This window comes from Camellia sinensis, chromosome 4 (assembly GCF_055761805.1).
Source record: "Camellia sinensis isolate YWXY chromosome 4, ASM5576180v1, whole genome shotgun sequence".
Lineage (NCBI taxonomy): Eukaryota > Viridiplantae > Streptophyta > Magnoliopsida > Ericales > Theaceae > Camellia > Camellia sinensis.
In genome coordinates, this window is record NC_138964.1 from 13,169,763 (window position 1) to 13,191,054 (window position 21,292).

The 21,292-nt window shown below is 36.9% G+C and overlaps 1 protein-coding gene across 4 annotated transcripts in view; it reads left to right on the top strand.

Moving 5' to 3' along the window:
• Positions 1-19,606, top strand: part of LOC114281490 (uncharacterized) — a 31,053-nt gene extending 11,447 nt beyond the window's left edge. The window contains exons 5-6 of one of the 4 annotated variants that reach the window (XM_082924258.1): positions 3,848-3,884; positions 4,139-4,392. In XM_082924258.1, the coding sequence (XP_082780384.1) occupies positions 3,848-3,884; positions 4,139-4,141 (40 nt within the window). In that variant the 3' untranslated portion in view covers positions 4,142-4,392. Of the gene's footprint in view, positions 1-3,847; positions 3,885-4,138; positions 4,393-19,369 lie in introns of those variants that run through there. The other 3 variants (XM_082924256.1, XM_028223947.2, XM_082924257.1) reach the window with 3 other exon arrangements.
• The last annotated feature ends 1,686 nt before the right edge of the window (positions 19,607-21,292 follow it).

Consider the following 21,292-nt stretch of genomic DNA (forward strand, 5'->3'; position numbering starts at 1 on the left):
GTCTCATCCTTTGTTCTGTCATTTTTTTGTTTTGGTTAAGGGTTTTTGATTTGTAGGTTTTGTAGACAGTACAAGCCTGAAGTATGAGGAAATTGTTTACTGTTTAAGCTTGGAGTTGTAATCTATCAATATCCCTGGGAGTGCTACCTTTTCTTGAAATTCAAATATTGTCTTGGTAATTGTGTTGTTTGTGATTTGGATGTTTACCTCCTATGTGTGTTGTGTGTTTTTTTTGGGTTCTTGGTTAGTGTTAAATATTGTCTTAGAAAGTCTTCCATCTTTGTTTTGCATGATTCCTCTTATCTATCTTTCAATAAGTTGCCGCTAATCCGCAAAAGCACTGGTTCACTAATTATCTTAAAGAGGCTTGCCAATTAAGATTGCTGGTTTTGATTTGTGAATCATGATTTTTCCATCTGATATTCGTACCTCCAAAAATAGCTCTATTTATTTTTGTTTTTTCTTTTGCATCTGAAGTGTTAGAATTTACCATAAACCTACCACCACTACCACCTCACCTACTCCACTAAACCTAACCCACTACACCACTACCACCTCCACTTCACCTACTCTCCACCTACTCCCAAACACACTCCTATATAATAGGAATCCTTGTAATTGTAATAACAACACAATACAATCAATCAATAATACATTTCTCTATTTCTTTTTATACATTGCATTTTTTACATGGTATCAGAGCAGGTTTAAAATCTAAAAATTCTGCTTCACCGGCGGGCGGCAGCCTCGCCTTGGCCGTCTGCCGGACCTCTACACATACCTTGAAATTCTTCTTCACCACTTTGCCGGAACAACCCCAAAACCCCTCGTGGAACACCAGTGTCTGGCCAACATTTATGCGGTCCTAAGGTCTCAGGGCAATTACAACCTTCATTAGATTCTGCTCACAACTCGCCCTTCTACATTGTCCGTCTCTCGCATCGGATCAGGAGGATCAACTGGCAACGGCGGTGGTAATGGTGTTTTCATTGGGCTGAATTGGGGGAATATATCTGGTCTCCGCCCAGGCTTCGGCCTTTCCCATTCGATGGGGAAATCAAGAGGAGACCGGCGAATCATCTTCTCTTCTCCGGGCGCCATACACACGACCTGCGACCTCCGAAGACTACACGTTATTTCCAATCGCCGCCGTCGGAGAGCGAGAGCAGGAGACAATGGCCTTCGGGAATGGCTGAGCGGCGGAGAGGTGGTGGTTAACGACGAAGGAACCGCCAGTGCCGCCGTGGACGGCGGTGATGAGGATAGAGACAGAAACTCCATTACAGGCCGCTTCTTTCTCTCTCTCCCTCTCTTCCATGCCATCGTCTCTCCCTCCCATCCTTCTCCAGCCGTGCCGCTACTACTCCTCTCTCGAACCAGAGCTTTGTCATCGATGGCAGATCTCTCTCCACCGCCACCGCATCATTTGTGATCTCGTCCAGATTACGCAGAGGCAAAAGGGGCGAGATTTCTCTCTCTCTTATCTTTCCACTCGTACCCTCACAATTCTTTTTTTAATCATTCCACTTCCTCTCACTCTCATTAAAATATTTTGATAGCCAAACATTCCCACGTGAAACCCATCAGGAAAGTGGCCCAGCTGCTGTTGCACACTTCCACAAACAAATATAAGATATTATATAAATATTTTGTTAACTACAACGGCCCATGGTATTCAAAACCCCCATACACTCCAACCAGCAGGAAAATCAAACTTGAATCTTCCCCATTAATACATTTTTATTATTATTATTCTTTTCAACACAAAAACAAAAACAAAAACAAAAATAAAAAAAAAAAAAAACCAACAATTTCCAAATTTGCACAAGAGCCCATATTTTATTCATGTCGGGGCTCACCCCGATCACCATTTTACACCAAAAAAAAAAAAAAAAAAAAAAAAAAAGAAAGAAAAACAACACAAATCGGCACAGTGGGATTTTTCTTTTCCCTTCTCTACTCTACTGCAGGTCTCTTCTTTTTGCCTCCATCCTGGGCGGCTCTTGACGGTGCTCCCTCAGTACTTCCTTGTCCACCGAGCACGTTCACTCCCCCATATTCCTCCACTGCAGCATATGGTGGACCTCCAAATCGGAACATCACGGTGGCCTTCCGCTTCAGCTCCTTATTTTCCGCCTTCAGCACACTTATCTCTGCTCGCGCATCCTTATACATGCGTTGGAGCAGAGCCAGTTGGGAGTTTAAATGCTGCACCTCATTTGTCCTACTCTGCAGCCGGTTCGACAAATTTGTGACCGCCGTCATGGTTTCCACGCATGACTTCAGAGTATACTGATTAGCCTCAATATCAGTTTGCACCGCCATTTTTTGCTCCACCGACCGCATCGGAAAGTTCAATGGAGCAAAACCAGAGGTGTTTGGTTGAGGTTCACTGGCCACCGCACCAGTTATTTCTCTTGTGGGCTCGTTCAGTTCTGGAAAGAGCGTGAGCAGGTTCTGGGTAGCTGGACGGGAAGAAGAGGCCATGTTTTGGGTTGCCATGTTTTGGGTTGCTCAGTGTTTCAGCGCAGGGTTTACAGAGTGTTTCAGACTGCCAAAATTTCAGAGGTTTCAGAATGGTATGCCTCAGCCTCAGCCTCCGTCTTGGTTAAATAGACGAGGCAGACACGCGCATCGCGCGCCTCTTGACGCCCGACAAACTGGCACGCCTTTTCATGGCACATCTTTTGATAAAGTGGGCACGCCTTTTGATGGCACGCTTTTTGAAAAATTGGGCACACCTTTTGAGGGTGCGACTTTTTAAGGGTCCGACAAGACTCTGTAAACTGTCCCGACATTGATTCCGGTTAGCTCCTTTATGGGTCCGACAAGACTCTGTAAACTGTCCCGACATTGATTCCGGTTAGCTCCTTTATGGGTCCAACAAGACTCTGTAAACTGTCCCGACATAGATTCCGGTTAGTTTCTACAAGGGTCCGACAAGACTCCGTAAACTGTCTTCTACAACGGTCCGACATGACCCCATAAACTGTCTTCTACAACGGTCCGACATGACCCCATAAACTGTCTTCTACAACGGTCCGACATGACCCCATAAACTGTCTTCTACATCGGTCTGACACCACCATCCAGTGTCCTCTACACCGTTATGACACCCCCATACAGTGTCCTCTACAACGTTATGACACCACCATCCAGTGTCTTCACCAATGGTCTGACACGACCATACAGTGTCTCCTATCCTTTTTTATTTTTATGTATTTTCTTGTTTTGTTACTATCTCCAAACTCAAGTTGGTTAGTTCCTATCCCCCTTGAGTTTGCGGGGGGCTGTTAGAATTTACCATAAACCTACCACCACTACCACCTCACCTACTCCACTAAACCTAACCCACTACACCACTACCACCTCCACTTCACCTACTCTCCACCTACTCCCAAACACACTCCTATATAATAGGAATCCTTGTAATTGTAATAACAACACAATACAATCAATCAATAATACATTTCTCTATTTCTTTTTATACATTGCAATTGTAATAACAACACAATACAATCAATCAATAATACATTTCTCTATTTCTTTTTATACATTGCATTTTTTACATGAAGTGACACTGTTAATGGGTAAAATAAGCATGTATTTTTTAGCATGAAAGGGCTCCTCAATTGATTTGAAATGATTGCTGATTGAACTTAGTGAACATGGTACTGTGGTCAACTTTGACAAATTATTGTTTTATCTGTGCTATTTTACTATTATAAAGGGAGAAACCAGCTTGGTGAGTCCTAAACCCATTTTTAGATTGCTGTCATATATACTTGTTTAATGGATTATGGTTTGAATAAACAACCTTTTGGCTAATTTTCCACCATGTCTACAGGTTGGCTATGCATGAAGAATCATCATCCAGGCGAAAGGTGATAGTACTTTTTAGCTAAGATGATAGTACTTTTTATAAAGTTCTCCATTTTATGGATGTCGAGTGTAAATATATGTTGGCCATGATGTGAAATTGTTAATAACCAATTATGTATTTAAAGAAAATAAAAATGCCAATTTTCAGTTCTTCCCCACACCACAGGAATTAACACATAATTATATTTAAAAAAATTAACACATAATTATATTGTCATTAATTATTTTTATTTTTTGTTTTTATATATTTCTCCAGTAGTAGTTTGCTTCTTGTGGAATGCAGGCGTATGAAGATTGCTATTAACTTTTGTTTTTGTTACCCACGAAAGAATCATGATGAAAACTTTTGTTTTTGATTTATGTTATTTTGAATTGTGAACAACATTATGTATTTAAACATTGTATATGTATTATGCAACATTATATAGTGAGATAATTTTGCTGATGTATTGTTATGAATGGAAGAATATTTTTATTATGGATGAATGAAATTTTTATATTATTATGTAATTATTGATTTCTTTTTTAATTATTTTTCATTTAATACAGGTATTTTTCATGCTTTTAATAATTTTATTGTTTTTTTTTTTTTTTTTTGAGACGGCACTACATTGCTGTCGCAAATGATATCTGCACTAGCTGAGACAAAAGCTTTTTGCGACGGTACTCTTTGCCATCGCAAATGATATCCGCATTAACTAAGACAAAAGCCTTTTGCGACGGTACTTTTTGCCGTCGCAAATAATCTTTTAGTGACGGTAGGTATCCTGTCGCAATAAAAATTCTGCAAACAATGCCTTTAGCAACGGCAGCATAGTGCCGTCTCAAAAAATTTTAGATTTTTTCATATTAATGGCGACGACAAAATTCCATCGCAAAAAGGCAGCTTTGCCGTCGCAAAAAAAAGGTGACGGCAACGTGCCGTCGTTAAAACCTTTTTGCAACCCCTTTGTTGCGACCCCTCACTTGCCGTCGCTAAAAGTCTTCTGCCGTTGCAAAAAATCTTTTGAAATGGCATTTTGAGTATTTGCGACGTCATTTTGCCGTCGCAAAAAGTCAATTTTTTTGTAGTGAGGCTTACATGGCTTAAGAAGGTGAATGTCTAATGGAAGTCAAATATTTATCAGATGTGTCTTGAATTGGTTTATTTTTTAGTATTAAACCATATGGGAGTTTAAATAAATATTTGATTTAATTTAGTAATGTTATGGTTCGATCAATTGGTTTCGAATTAGAGTTAATTAAATTATGAGGTGATGATGAGGATTGAGAATTAAGATTATCATGAATTAAATTTATTTATGAAGTGTTCAATTGAATATGTAATTTATTGACGAAAATTTTGAGTTTGATCTAAAATTGAAGGCCTTAAAGATTTGGAAAATCAAAATTAATGATGATAATAAGTTTAATTTGATATTTGGAGCCTTTTGAGAGTTTGATTAAAAATTTGAATCAGATTGATGAATTTAAATATAATTAATTGGATTCTAATGGAAGTCAAAATAAATTAATTAAATTATGTGAGATTTATGGTTAGTTATGATTAATTAAATTATGTACTAATCAAGATTTATTAAAAGTAAGTGATGTATAATTAAATTAATATGTGATTAGTATGCTAAAGCCGAGTGGAAGTGGGAGCATGTCACGATGTATTTTATTGTGGGTCTTTCGAGGACTCAACGAAGTAGTGATGCAATTTGGGTGGTAGTTGACCGATTGACTAAGTCGGCGCACTTTATACCTATGCATGTGAGTGACTCGGTAGATCTTCTTGCCAACCTCTATATTAGGGACATAGTGAGGTTGTACGGGATCCCTATGACGATTGTTTTAGATAGAGAGACGCGTTTCATGGCTCGGTTATGGTAGAGCCTACAGAGTGCCTTGGGCACGAGATTGACTTTTAGTATTGCGTATCATCCTCAGACTGATGGGCAGTCCGAGCGTACTATTCAGATCCTTGAGGATATGCTTCAGGGTTGTGTTTTTTACTTTAAGAGGTCGTGGGAGAGACATTTGCCCTTAGTGGAGTTTGCCTACAACAATAGCTTCCAATCGAGTATTGGCATGGCACCATTTGAGGCCTTGTATGGTTGATCGTGTAGATCCCCTGTGTGTTGAGCCGAGATGGGTGATACACCTATGTTGGGTCAAAAGTTAGTCCGAGAAACGACGGAGAAAGTTGTATTTATTCGTAAGAGTTTGGCTACTGCCCAGAGTCGCTAGAAAAGTTATGTCGACCGTAGAAGGAGATCCTTGTCTTTTGAGGTGGGAGACCATGTCTGCTTGAAGATATCACCTATGAGGGGTTTGATGAGGTTTGGAAAGAGTGAGAAGTTGTCTCCTCGATTCATTGAGCCTTTTGAGATCTTTGAGCGGATTGGAGAGGTAGCTTATCGGCTTTACCGCCATAGCTTTTTGAAGTTTATGATGTGTTTCATATTAGCATGCTTCAGAAGTATGAGTCAGATCCATCGCACGTGTTGGATTGGACCGACTTGGAGGTAGATGAGGATGCCTCGTATGAGGAGAGATCGGTAAGAGTCATGGATACTGTAGCTTCTTTTTCGTGCTCCTTGGAGAGGTTTAGTCTCCTTGGGTATGTTAGCCCTACAGTTCAAACTCCCGTGATTCTGAATCTGATTTCACAAGTGCAATGTGAAACAGATAAACACAAAAGAGTCCAAATTCAGTAACTCATTTTAGAAAATCAATTTTGAATCAAAGATGCCAAAAATAAACTGCATTGCCAGATTTCAGAGTCGCCGCCTAAATATTTTTGGAATATTTAGGAAACTCGTGACTCGTGCCAAAGGCCACTTGTTCGTCATCACCAAAGTGTCTCGGCTCGAGAACTTAGGTATGAGAGAGGAAGGTCATCAATTAAGTACCCCACTTATCCAATTAAAGATCGGCCTCTACTAATCATGATGTAATTTTTATTTACATTATACGCTCTTGTTCCGATTATTATACTATCTTTACTATGTGATACACACAAGTATAGACTAATTCGTAAAATTTGGAACGCTTTGATTTCATGTTTGTTTTAAAAGTGTTTCAATATATATCACTTGAAGAAGTGATCTCATATGTACATTAGTCAAAACATCCCAACTTAAGCGAAAAATTCATCCAGCAGCATTCAAATAGGTATATCAACAAGCACTTAGCCTCATGGAAAACATGCTTGATATGGCAACACTAACATTCATGCAATATGCTAAAGCAAAACTGCTCACCTTGTACTCTGAGGTAAGCCAAAGTAAACAAAAGTAGGCAGAAAAATGCATGACCCTAAGCAATGCAACATGACTAATGCAATGTATACAACATGCAATTAATAGGCTCGGCTACTAGTATGGTATGTGAGTCAATACAAGGCATGCGATAAAAGCACGTATTCGGGTAAGGAATTGAAATTGACATGGATTAGCATGATGAGTTGAACCTTATGTATGTAAACATGGATATAAGTCATGGCAATGATGTGAAAGTGTAAAATATGATGCTACCATTATAAGCGAGTAAATAAAAAGGAAAAAGAAATGGGGGTTGGAAGACATACACACATTATTACATATTTGCCCTCGCTCAGGAGGGTCCGAATAAATGTCCTAATTTAGCAATGTTAAAAATTGGGCGCCCACGTGGCATGACCCTTTAAACCTTTTGAACATGAACCTTTTGAACCTTATCCATGTAAGTTTGCATTTTAATTTAAAACTTATTTGGATAACTATTCAGGATATCTATATCTATTATATCAATAGATATGGATAGATGGATAGATAGATATTGGTGATTATATATCTGATTATATATTTTTGATAATATATTGATATATCAAGTACGTATATCAGATACGTTTTGTGGTTTTTACGCATAACTTTTTTCCCAGACTCTCTCTCTAACTCTCTCCCATATGAGAATGATCCAGCTTCTGCATTGTGACTTGTGTGAGTGATACTCATTTTGTAGTATCACTCCACTGCTAGGTTGGTTGTTCACATCCTGGAAGTACGTGATTTACCCACGAGATTCTTCGCTTCAGGCTTTACTAAAAGGTATGACTATGAAATTTTTCCTCTGCTATGTCATAATACTTTGATTTACATTGGTATCAGAGCCAATATGAGTATTTTCGTGTTTTTTTTTATGCATTAAAATAGGTGTATAATTTTATATAAATATATATACACAGTATGTGCATGAAAATTAATGAAGGAGAAAGATGAAGTGCAGGGTTTCTGCACTTCCACTCCCATTAGATTGATAGTGTAAAATACCTTATTTTTATGTCATTTTTATTGCCATAAATGTATTTATTTTGGAAAATGGAGTCTGGCAGTATCGAAATTGGACCAGAAAACACTTCAGAAGGCGGTGCGTGGGCCGCACGCGCCATCTGACGCCTTTAGTGGCTTCCACGCGCTGAGACACGCTTCCACACGCCATCACGCGTTGCCACGCGCGCGCCGGGCGTTGAGCTACGCGCTAAGCCGCGTGCTGCGCTGTGTACTGAGCCGCTCGCCGAGCCGCGCCGTTTTCCGCGCCGGCTTGGCTGGTTTGACAGCTGGGGTTAAGGGTTTGTTTGTTTTATTTAAAATTCAGAATTACGTTAAATGGTCATAAGTAATTCGTTATAGATTTGTTTTAAGCGTGGTTAGTACTGTTAGACTCAGAATTAAATTTTCTATCTTCTGTAAAATTTTAGAATTTTTATGAAAATAAAAAATATTTTTCCTGAAATAATAATTCATTATTTCTGCTTTAAAATGCATTTGGTGTTGCATGATTAAGTTTCTGGGCTTGAATTTTTTATTGTAGATTATTGTTGTAGTTTACTATTTACTGGTATGGTTATTGCATTTTACCAGATTCTGAAATATTTATTTCTAATTTTATGTGTGTTTATTAGTTATTTAAAATTCCAGAAAATTCCAGAAAATACCAAAAGTGATATACTTTCTGTTATGGCATAATTTGAATATTAAATACAACATATTGTTATTTTTTGCCTAGAGTTTCTAATATGTTGTAATTAGAATAGCATGATTAATTGTTATTTGTTTAAATTTCATTATTAATTGTGACATAGCATGAGTTGGTTGTGAATATACATTATGATGCTATTGTATGGAATTAAAACTTTTTATCATGCTTTTAGACATGCCATAGTCAGTGGGAGGTTATTCGGTTGAGAGAAATCTTTGTAGATTAACTCCCGAAAACCAATATTTTGCGCATGAATTAAATTAAATTTTGGATAATTGTCACCTATGGCGCAAGAGATGATTACGAGCATAACGGATTTTCGATCTTGTGACTTGTGTAATATTGTCACTATTTAATTTAGATTTTTGTGGTAAAATTATATTATGCTAATCAAATTAATCCCAATGCGAATTTCTCTCTAAATTGATTTTGCTTATGGAAGTCAATTTGGTTGACCTAGACTTAGTAGAGATGTTCAAATGTGAACAATGTAATCCTATTCTTTAGTTGAGCAAAAGTCTTGGAGACTTTAGGTCAGACCTTAATTGAGCCATAGTAAGAAAACATGACTCAAAGTCGCCGTGATTTTGTTGCCTTGTTTGGCACAATAAAAACCAATGTGTGCGCTATGGTTAGCGGTACGCTACGTAGTTGTGGTTGGCGAGTTTTGGAGTTATGAAATTAGTAAGCCCTCAATAGATCTGTATATGATATTGACTATTGAGCTGCACGAATTGACTTTGTAATTTGACTTGTAAATAATGTTACATCATTGGATGAAGTAACATTCAAGAGTCACATCATCCAAGAAACGCGAGTTTAAATAAATTAGTCATTAAGTGTAAGACGAGTAGCCAATATGAGCAGTGTTTTGCTCTCTACCCAATTATTAAGAGTGGATGGAGCAAAATTTCATGCACTATAACAGTGTGCATTGAAGTATCACTTGAAGATTAAAAGATTAGTGCTTAGTAGCAGCAAAATCTATTAACACTAAGTGAAAAGATTAGCGCCAAGTGGCTGCAGAATTTATTAGCATTGCCAACTTGTCTAAGTCTGGACACTTACTGTTTCCACACTTGAGTGTGAGACATGATGGGGTGCTTCTTTGTATGATTCCTTTACTAGGCTAACGTTTTGTTTTGAATAACGTTTAGCACTTCGCGTAAACGATACTAATGAAAAGGTCAAGGCCGACAAGGTTATTATGACTCTAAGAATTTGACGCATCGCTTGTGAGAGCATTGTGTTGAATTAGACTCTTTAGCCTAATTTGCACTTAAGCTACTTCAGGAGCTGTCATAGATTGATAGCTTATTCTCTCCTTCTTGTGGATAGTAGAATTAATTGCAAGTAACTATGAAGCGAGAAATAGAAATGGCAAAAGGAGTATTGTCATCTTTCAACTAGATGCAGTAAAGTGTATGGAGAATAAAATTGACTTAAAGGTGCATGGGATTAGCATTACTAGTTAAATTTGCGACTTAGGCGCACTTGATATCTCCATGACATCCTTTTATGATCTAATGAATATGAATTAGTCGTGAGTCATTACCTAGTTGGGCTTAAACCTTTAAAACTTGTCTTCGAGAACTCACACATTAAGATGATTGGAATTAGTTTATGACATTGGTCATGAACCGGTGGCTTATTAGACTTAATCACATTAATGAGATGATGACACGATGGTTTGAGTAGGCCTTCTCGGGTCCACTCGCTTATGACATCCTGCTCTCATATGAATGTGTAACTTTGTTCGCAATGGGTGCGCACAAGTAAGTAGGAAAGTCGTAGAAGGTCATTTGTTTTGGCGCATTTAGTTCACTATGATATTTGTGACTAGATATGTGTAAGGGTATGATAGCTAAGCCTCAATCTCGACACATTTATAGATTACGATACGCATCTGAGTCAAGACTATTTGATCTCCCATAAGTCAAAAGTTTTGAAATGATTTTTGACATTGCATATATGAGGTCGAGATCAATTAGATAAGAGTTTTTGTGCTTTTAGTTTTGACCAAGGTGACAAGTATCTATTTTAGAAAGCTCTGTGAAGAGAAATGAATGCTTAGAAAGTTGATTATTCCTAGTACTCAACAACACAATGGTGTAGTAGAGATATGGAATTAAATATTGTTAATGTTAGGTGGATGATGGCGCAAAATGTTTCGTAATTGGGAATTGCACTTTAGTTTGTTGCCTATATCCCTAACTAAGTGCTCTTCATATCAGATTTTACACTCCATTTAAGTAATGGGTTAGCAGAGAGCCATTTGTGGGCGAACTGCAACCATCAAAGCAGCTTATCCTTATTTTACTTCTCATAAGGTTACGAAGTCAAGACTTAGGGTTCTATAGCGCATTATTGTATGCTGTCCTGTAAACACATAGGGTTATGTGGTGCATTATTGTATGCGGTCATGTAAACCCTTCGGGCCATGTGCATATAGGTAAGCAGCTTTGTGGTAGTGTAACTAAGTCACATAAAGTTTTCTTAGTAAATGTGACGTGAATAGAGTTTTGGAACTCTATAAGATAGAGAATTCTAAGCATAGCGCTTTTATGTAGCCTAGTTAAGAATGGAAAGAAATTTCCAATATCCTAAGGACAGTGGGAGCGATGTGCCTACTAATGGATTACTCCATTAGAGAAGAATACTCTACATTCTTAGTTGCGTGGTAGTGAATGTGAAAATTTTCTATGTCATCACTGGGTGATTGAGAAGGAAACATTCATGATTGCTCTGCAAGATGATAAAGAGCCTCGGATAATGTCGAAGGCTCTAGTCCCCTGTTTTTAGAAAGTGGATCAATATTGCGTAGTTTAAGACAAAGTCTTTGAGGATTAACCATTTCTATAATTTGGTTGACTTTCCATTATGACGCGAACCTATTCTAAAGTTATGCATGATTTGGATAGTCATTGTTGAGGCATAAGGCTCGCTAGATACCGAAAAGTTGCACCATTGAGGAAAGTGTAGACCATGAGAAGACTTCCTCCTGGGGAGTGAGGTTATTTTGACTTAGGCTATGATTGACATAAGTTTGGAACATTGATTTGTGGACATTGTGACCCAACTTTCTCGTTAGAGAATTGGATAAGTAGATCCGTAGGGATTTACCTTCTGCTTTTATGGTGAAAAGTTAGGAGCGCAAAAAGGTTGCTAGTTCCAATAAATCTTTTACAGCCTAAAACAGTAATCCAAATAGTGGTTCTTAGATTTCGTCAAGCCATGATAGGCCAACGATGATCGATGAAGACCACTGAGGCATGATCAATGGTCCAAAAGAAGTTTTTCCTTACTTAGTCATTATGAGCCAAGAATTTATAGGGTTGTCGCCACCTAGGGTGGGTAGTCCTCTGTTTTAGATATGATGGACATGGGTGATGTAATTTATATGTTTGGATGTATGATCCTTAGGGATTGTTTTGGGAGAATTCCTGTTTTGCCTTCGATGACTTACATAAGGAATATCCTAGAACGATTCTAGATGCAAAATTGCAAACCCATTGACTTACCTATCGGTAAAAGCCAGAGCCTTAGCTATTGAGTGAATCCTCGAATTGTCTTTGGGAGAAATAGATGACCTAATATTCCTTGATCTTTTCTTTGTTGTGGGAGCCTAAAGTACGCTATGTGGGCATATTTGGCATGATACGTGTTATCTTTGGTAAATGGTCAATTGAGTTGTTTAGACATTGACTTTGCCCATTAGACTGTGGATAGAATGCTTTACTAGTAGTATATTAATTTGCTCATTGTAAGATTCAATGCGCTAGTTGGGCGCATCAAGAATGAACGCAAATTGATCACCAAAATATCTTTAGAGAGGTTATTGCACAAGAGGTATTGATCTTGAATCACTTCATGTGAGGCGCACATGGAGGATTCCGTTGTATATGCTTATCGCAAGAGGTGCTGATAAGGCTTATGCTTGGAATCTTAAATTGCGCAGGCTGTGGTCATTTTTTTTTTTTAGATCGATCACTTATTTGTTGTGAGATGATGGGATGTTGACACTATTATGGTTTGTGTCATAATGATTAGCAGATGATGATGTCAGTAGGCAAGATTGGCTCACTCACACGAGCAATCGCCCTTAGCGCTTGCGAGCAAGCAAGGATGAGACTAGTAGTTTATTTTTTATTTGGAGCCAAGAGAGGCTTAAATTATCCACTATGCATGTCGCCTTGGTTGCAACCAAGATGAGGTCATGTTAAGGACCAAACATGGATATTAGTACCCACTTTCCATGTTGTGCCTGGTATGATTAGCCAGATGCGAGATCTCATTTGGCGCTTGGAAGACGAGCAAATAGAGAATTTGGGTTAGGCGCTAGAAAGCGACTAGACTAATATCTGTACGGTGTATCGAGTATGACGTCACTCTTTTGGAAAAGTTACTCCACCGTAGCATGTATTCATACTATATGTGCTTGGCGACCGAGTAATGAGGTGAGAGAATGGATCCCTGTTTCCTCACTGTGTGAGTCTTACGTGTCATTATTGATATGACTTTCATTTATGTACCCTTTTGTGACTTTTGACTATGTCATAAGGCAAGGGGTTGATGTTCTGCTACTTTGGTATGTTGCCTGCGGTCATATATGATTCGGCCTTAAGGGACATCACTGGAAAAGCGGTCAATCCTAAACTAAATGACATGAGGGCAAAAGAAAGATCATCTAGTATTACACCACTGTTGTATATTCACTGCCGGCAATTCACATCGCTCTGTATGAGAGGCGTATTGAGTGTGAATATATTGTAAGAATTGAGAGAGTCAAACATGCTCTTTTTGAGGGATTAGAGATGTTTTTTTTTTTGGACCGGTGTAATTAGATGGGTTTGGGATATATGAGACACTATTTATGTTCTTTTTGGGTTGATGTCTATGCTGGCTCATTTTGAGTTTCTAGTATAGAGCTCCCACATGCAGGTGTTCTCAGCAGTCGCACGGTGCATTGGCTAGTATGAGATTGTTCATTTTTTGGGGAGATTGAGATAGAGATGTGGCTGTGTCATGCCAACTCATGTGCGAGTGAGAGATGTTAGAAATTAGGCGCCCATGTGGCATGACCCTTTGAACCTTTTGAACCTTATCCATGTAAATTTGAATTTTAATTCAAAACTTATTTGGATAACTATTCAGGATATCTATATCTATCGTATCAATAGATATGGATAGATAGATATTGGTGGTTATATATCTGATTATATATTTTAGATAATATATTGATATATCAGATACGTATATCAGATACGTTTTGCGATTTTTACCCATAACCTTTTTCCCAGACTCTCTCTCTAACTCTCTCCCATATGAGAACGATCCAGCTTCTGCACTATGACTTGTGTGCGTGATACTCATTTTGTAGTATCACTTCACTGCTGGGTTGGTTGTTCACATCCTGGAAGTACGTGATTTACCTACAAGATTCTTCGCTTCAGGCTCTACTAAAAGGTATGACTATGAAATTTTTCCTCCGCTGCGTCATAATACTTTGATTTACAAGCTAATTATTACAACATCGAATTACTTAACTATTTAACTAGCTATTATAAATTAAAGGAATTTAACTAATTAATGAACCAGCTATTACAAGTTTCAAATAAATCTACTAATTAGCATTAATTCCCCAAGCCATGGGAAGTAGAGGACCGTGTATGCATGACTGGGAATATCCACTCGAAAACACCTCTATTTTGCTACCAGAACTGTTTTGTTTTGCAGTCAGAAAAATAAGTTGTTTTCACCCCAGCCTCTGCTCTGTTCTTCCATGAAAATGGTCTAGTCTGCATAAAATAAAGTGGTCGGCCGAATGGACAGGTGGCCGGTCGGCCACTGTTTTGGGGGTCTGCCTTGCTACAACATAAAGGAAACAGAGCACAAACAGAGTGTTTCCAGTGGATGTTTGTCCTCTCTGCCTCTTCCTGTCATGAAACAGATTAAGGGAGGGGTAGACTCGATTCGCAAACCATCAATTGACGCAAACTCGTTACGTGATGATCTATGTATTGATGGGACAAAGTCTCAATAAAAGGAAATGAAAGACCAACAAAAACTTCTTCCTATCATGGAGTTACCTCTATAGGGAAGTGGTAGACATCGTTTCTAGAGTCATTACATACTTATTACTTGAACCTGGCTTATTACTCAATAGGTTCAATTAATGTCCGATTGAACCCAAACCAATTTTAATACTCTTGTTACCATTTTAGTTCAATTTTATTAACCTCTTTTATTACTTTTCCATTCTTTAATCATTTTGTCCAAAGGTGAGAGTTATGTCCACTAATGAAGAGAAGTGTCAAATAAGAAGTTATTTTTGGTATGAGAGAGATGTAATGCCCTAGTAATGAACCTCCGAAGAGATTAAACCATTAAGCATGGAAGGTCTCTTTCTCATGCTTAAACAACACTCGTTTAAAACAACTCTTAAAAAAAGATAACCAATAAATGAGGGAGGTTGCAGAAATTATTAGAACAAGTGTGAGAAAATATATGAAAGCTATGAAAATAAAGGCTATTAACTCAAATAGGTTGGTGCCTAAAGCCTAAACCACCAAACTTATGAGGACTTACAACACGATAAGCATGATATTCAAAGCATAACTAAATAAACACATCAAAGCAGTCCCAAAAATAGAAAAAACAGCGCTGAAAATAGTTTGGAAAAGTTAGAAAAATAAGCTAAAATTGAAGAGAAATAAAGGTAGTAAGCAAGCCTAAGGAGGGGTGGCTAACCCCTCCACTTTTTGGACCTCAAAATCACATGTTTTAGCTTTTTAAAACTGTGAAAATCAGTGGCCAAAAATTGAGAAACAAGTAGGAAACACAAGGAGAAAAGCTTATGGAATAAGGTTCAAAGAAGGGTGGTTAACCCCTCTACCTTTGGTAGCTTTAACTCATAAGTTTTAGCCCACAAAAATGGTTTAGAAATAGTATAAAAATGGCGAAAACCAACAAGAAGAGAGGTAGTGTAAAAAAGTAGTGTAAAGAAGGCAAAAGTTATACCTCTTGGAGACAGGTTACTCTTTAATTCACAAACCAACAAGCTTTCACTCTTAAGGGTTGAAATTTTAGCTCAAGAACCTCATCAAGAAGACTCAAAAATTTGGTTTAGGAAGTGTTGGTGTAGTGTATGTGTATAGCAAGATAGAGAGAGTGTGTGTTTTGCAAGGTTTGGCTTTTCACAAATTTTTTCTAACTTGAAAACATAAGGAATGGTCAAGTATATATAGAAAAACAGGTTGTTATCTCATAAATATTTGTATTGAGCTAGCTGGTGCAGTGTATGCATATGGGGGGACAGTTGGCATCAAAATATCTGTTAGCCGAGAAATATGGCCGGCCGGCCATTTAGGGGATGACCAGCCACCAAAACTGGCTTGCCAGGACACATGGCTGCTCGGCCACTTGAAATGGCCAAATTTCTCAACAACTAGCCGACCTGCTACTTAGTAGCCAAACATCAACAAATAAGTTCAGATACTTCTCGCAGATCTCCAACTCACGTTCCTAAGTTGTTTCCTCGATCCCGTGATGTTTCCATAATATTTTAACCAAGGGAATTGTCTTACCTCGAAGACTTGGTCTCGAGTATCTGTAGACACCTCATTTTTGACAGCTCTTAAGACTTGGGCGGCTCAGGTTGAACACTCAATGATGAAAGTGACGTTGTACAATCGTTCAAGTTCTTTAGTAAATGGTTTCGATTTTTGAGCTTCTAATCCCAAACTTACATCCCATTTTAACCAAAACTATTTTGACCAAAACTATTTTAGACCTTAAAACTCTCTTTTTAAAAATATTTTTCCAAATGTTTCTACGATGTTCCGAGGCTCACATTTCATTTAAAATATTGCACTTTTCGGTTATAAAAAAACTGCTCTCAATTCCGATTTCAAATGGATATATCTCTCATCCAAACTTGATTTTAGGTGATTCTTATGTCCAAATTGAAGCTCCAGAAGTCTAATTTCCAATGGTGGTGGCCTCACATCATAATTCTAAGTGTACAAAGAGATATGCCTAATTTAATGAAGGCTGCTCATTTCTTTCTTAATAGTTTGATACCCAATATTTTCCAAAACTAGTTTTCTTCCATCCCCTCCTATTTCCTTCAAATCTGAACCTATAAATAAGATGCTTTTAAATATTTTTCAAAGAGTTCACCTCCCTTCGATTTATTTCCACTTTGTCCTTAAATGTGAAAACATTGTATATGTTTTAAGAATGTGATGGACACATTGTATATGTTGTATATGTTTTGGAAACACAGATTTAATATAAACATTGTGGGTATGTTTGGTTTGCATTTGGGAGATGAGTTTTAGAAAAAAATTTCTAAAAAATTGTTTAGTTTGAGTTTTTCTCAAAAAATTTCCAAAATCACTTTCTCTCTCTTACACATCAATCAATCACTTTTTCTCTCTCCTCTCTCATTCTCAATCACTTTTTCTCTCACACACATTTAATCCAATTCTCCCAAAATATCAAACCATCTCCCAAAAAAATAACTATCCCAAAATATACAATCAAATAAACCAAAAAAATTTCTAAACTCTCTCCACAATTTTTTTTTCAAAAACAACTCTCCCAAAAACAAACCAAACAAGCCCTGTATATGTTTTGCAGAAATGTGAATGGTATTTTCAATGTTAGAACTTATTGAGTTGGTGTATCGAGTTGATGAGAATGGATGCCTAGAGAATGGGTCACGAAATTAGAATTGATTAATTATCATTATTGTGTTTGGTTTAAACATAACTTTAAAACTTGATTTGAAATGTTGGGGACGAAATTCCTCAAGGGGGGAGATTATAGCGATTCCGGTCTTAACCCGACCCTCTTGTATTCTGGACTCGGGTTTCATGGTTTTGTGTTGTTGCCCATGTCTTGCTTCCCTTATACTTCCTCATATTTGGCTATTGGATTGTAGCGGTTGTGTTTGGAACAGGTTGGTTACTTAGTTTTCAAACTTTTTGGCCCAGAATTTTACTCCTCTGCTTGAGTGGCACTTTTTGCGCTCGAGCAGGCTTTGTGAACAGTACTTTTGTAGGTCTGTAAAACTACTGGGATAGTGCATTCTACGCTCGAGCAGTGCTTTCTGCGCTAGAGCGGTCTTTCTTGCGATCGAGCGTTGGTATGCTGTTTGCAAAACTACTAGGAGTGCGCATTCTGTGCTCGAGCGGAACAACTTATTTTGTTTGACGCTCGAGCGTCAGTTCTTGCGCTCGAGCGGACTGTGCGTATATCAGTTCGCAGCAGCACCTTTTTACATTGTTTTTTCTCATCTTTTTCTCTCAAAACCCTAAATCTAGAGCCTCTCTCTCTAAAACTCTCTCTTTCTCTCTCTCTCTCTCTCTTTACATTTTCATCTAGATCCGTTGATTTCTTTTCCCTAGTGTCTTTGGGAAAAAGATAGAGTGTCTCAAGAGCTTCACTTTGGTCTGAACAAAACTTGGTTTCAACGTCTTTGAAGTGTCTTCCTTGCTTTGCTCATCTTCTAAACTTGAGCTAGGGACTTTCTACATTCTTCTATAAGTTTTAACTTAGTTATTTGTTGATGTGTAAAGAATATTAGAATTTGGGATGATTTTGAACAAACCTACAGTTTTGGTTTAAAATAAAAAGAGAGGTTTTCAAATATATGTATTAAAAATCGTTATGGAAGTAGATGTGAGGTTGTGTTGTGATAAAATTGTTGGTTTTGATATCTAGAATGGATTTTGGAAGAAAATGGAGTTTTGCCCTAAAACGTCTCAAAATGTTATTTTGTATAAATCAATGAAATTGGTATTGGGAATATGAAATTGGATAAATGTTTATATAAATGGTGGAGTTGGATATGTATTACCTCTCACCTATGGAAATTTGGATAATTTATCTATCTTAGAGAATGTATATCTGTTTAGAAATATCTGTTTTGGGCTATCGGTGGAGGATAGCTATGATTGTTGTAGAAATTGCATGAGAATTAGGTGAATTGAAACTAATCTCTCATTCGTTGTCATTGAATATGATTATGTCTTTAATACATTGTAAATGTATGATGTTTGAGAGAAGAAAGTGGATGTACTTCATATTTGGGAGAAGAAATAGGATGGACTCCATTGAATTAAGTTGGCCTGTGTGCCTAAGGTGAAAGTCCCGAAAATTGCTGATTCCTACGAATGAAATATCCGTAGAATGGAAAAATGGAATTGTTTGTATAATGACTATGTTGGTTAAAGACCCACTGAGTTGTACCCTTAGTTTAGTTATCTGAATGAAATAGTGAATGACTTATGAATTGAGATAAAAAGAATTGAAATATAAAGCTTGGCATGGCATGGTTTTGTAAAAGAGTTATAAATGATTTCATCATGGGCATTGGATATGCATATCATACTTATATCTTTGTTAAGACTCATACATTGTGTTAGATTATTTCTATTGAGTTTTGACTCACCCTATTTGGAAAAAACCTTTTCAGGTGTTGGTGATATGCCTCCACCAAGGCAATAGCTTGGGAGGAATCGGGGCTGAAGGCTTTTCTTTTGTGTATTATGTTATTGTTTTGATTCAAGCCAAGGGTTTTACATGTATTGGATTTATATCCACTTTTGTTGTAACTAAGCATGGTTTTGGAAAGATGTAAGCCTATAGGGCATTTATTTAGGTAAACTCTTTTGTACTATTAACTCCCATGAAATGAAAGGACATTATACTCTGATTCTTATTATTATTTACATATGGTCTTGAATGGATTTATGGCATTTATTTCGAGGCGTTACAAGTACTATTCAATTAATTAGTACTTTTAGAAACTTGGAGACTTTTAGCTATGACTATAAGAGAGGGTGTTCGTTCCATTACTTTTGCTGGAGCATAAACCGTGAGAAAGAGAGAGAAAGGATGACCGAGTGGGGGAGAGAGAGAGAGAGAGAGAGAGAGAGAAAGAGTTAGCTGCTAGAACAAAAATAGAAGAGAATTGAGCTCAAGGAAGAACCAAAGAAGGAAAGTGTAAAAAGGAAGGGAAAATTGAGGAAATCATCAAGGAACTCATCAATTGAAGAACTTTAGGTAAATTTCTAACTTAATTCTTGTAAACAATCATTCTAATACTTGAATTCAAGAAGAAATTAGGCTCAATTGCATATAATTTGGATGAATTGAGGAATTGGACTTGAAATTAAGAAAGTTATGGAATCAATCTTATGGATTTTGTAAGAAATTAGATTTTGAGTAAGATATTGAAGCTTCGATTTTATAAATAATTTAGCCAAAAGCTGAAATTAAGAAATAATTAGGTTCAATTTCATGTAATTGGAAAGAAATAATGAAAGGATGAAGTAATTTGAAAATTAATTTTATAAATTGATAGAAAATATGAGTTATTTTTAAATTTGTTAAGTTTGGGTTCAATTTTGAGAATTATTTTTGAATTATGCTCTATAAATTACATGCAACAAAAATTGTTTGAAGATTTGATCCATGCAATGGAGTATATAAATGACTTTGAAAAAAAGTTTTAAAAAAACTATGAGTCCATGAAATTTGAGAGTTTGATCTTTAAATTTTAAAGAAGTTTTGATTTAATTGAGTTGAAGAATGATCATGACTCATATTTTATTTTCATGATTTGATGAAGTTTTGCATGAGTTTTTTGGCATGAAATTGGGTTTTGAAAGTTTAATTCATGTTTTAGAATTTGTGGGTTTAAAATTGGGTTTGATATGAAGAAAATGAATTAAATCTAAATTTGAATAAATTTAGAATTTAAGAATAAAAATTTGGGTTAATTTTGAATTAAATTTCATACATGCAAATATTTTTCTAAGAGCTTTATAGCTTGAATTTTATGTTTTATAAAACAAAAGAAGAAAAATTTTCAAATCATTGATTTAGTAGTAATTGATTAAGAAGCGAAGTAAGAAATCAGTTTATCTAGAAAAGAAGGATTTAGTAATGAAAGAAAATGTGAAATGAGAATCCGATTCATTTGAATAAAGAAAGAATAAGCGTAGTAGAATTTCGGATTACTTAAACAAAAAAAAGACAAGAGAAGTTGTAACAACCCACATTTATGGCTTAGTCATGTTTGCATGCATTTATATGTTTTGCCATGTTAAGTTGCTGTAACAACCCATATCCATGTCATAGTCATGTTCATGTTCATTTACATAACCTCGCCTTGTTAGGTTTGCATTCATGAATCTTGTCTTGCTTTGCGTTTATGTGTTATGTCCAAGTGTTGCTTGCATGCTTTGTCCCTTTCCTGCTATGTTTAGCCTAGGTCATTCCAAGCCTAGGTTATGTTAAGCCTAGGACATGCCAAGCCTAGGTTACGTATGCCTAGATCATTCCAAGCCGAGGTCATCTTCAGTCTGGAAGTATCTTGGAACCCCTTTGTTTG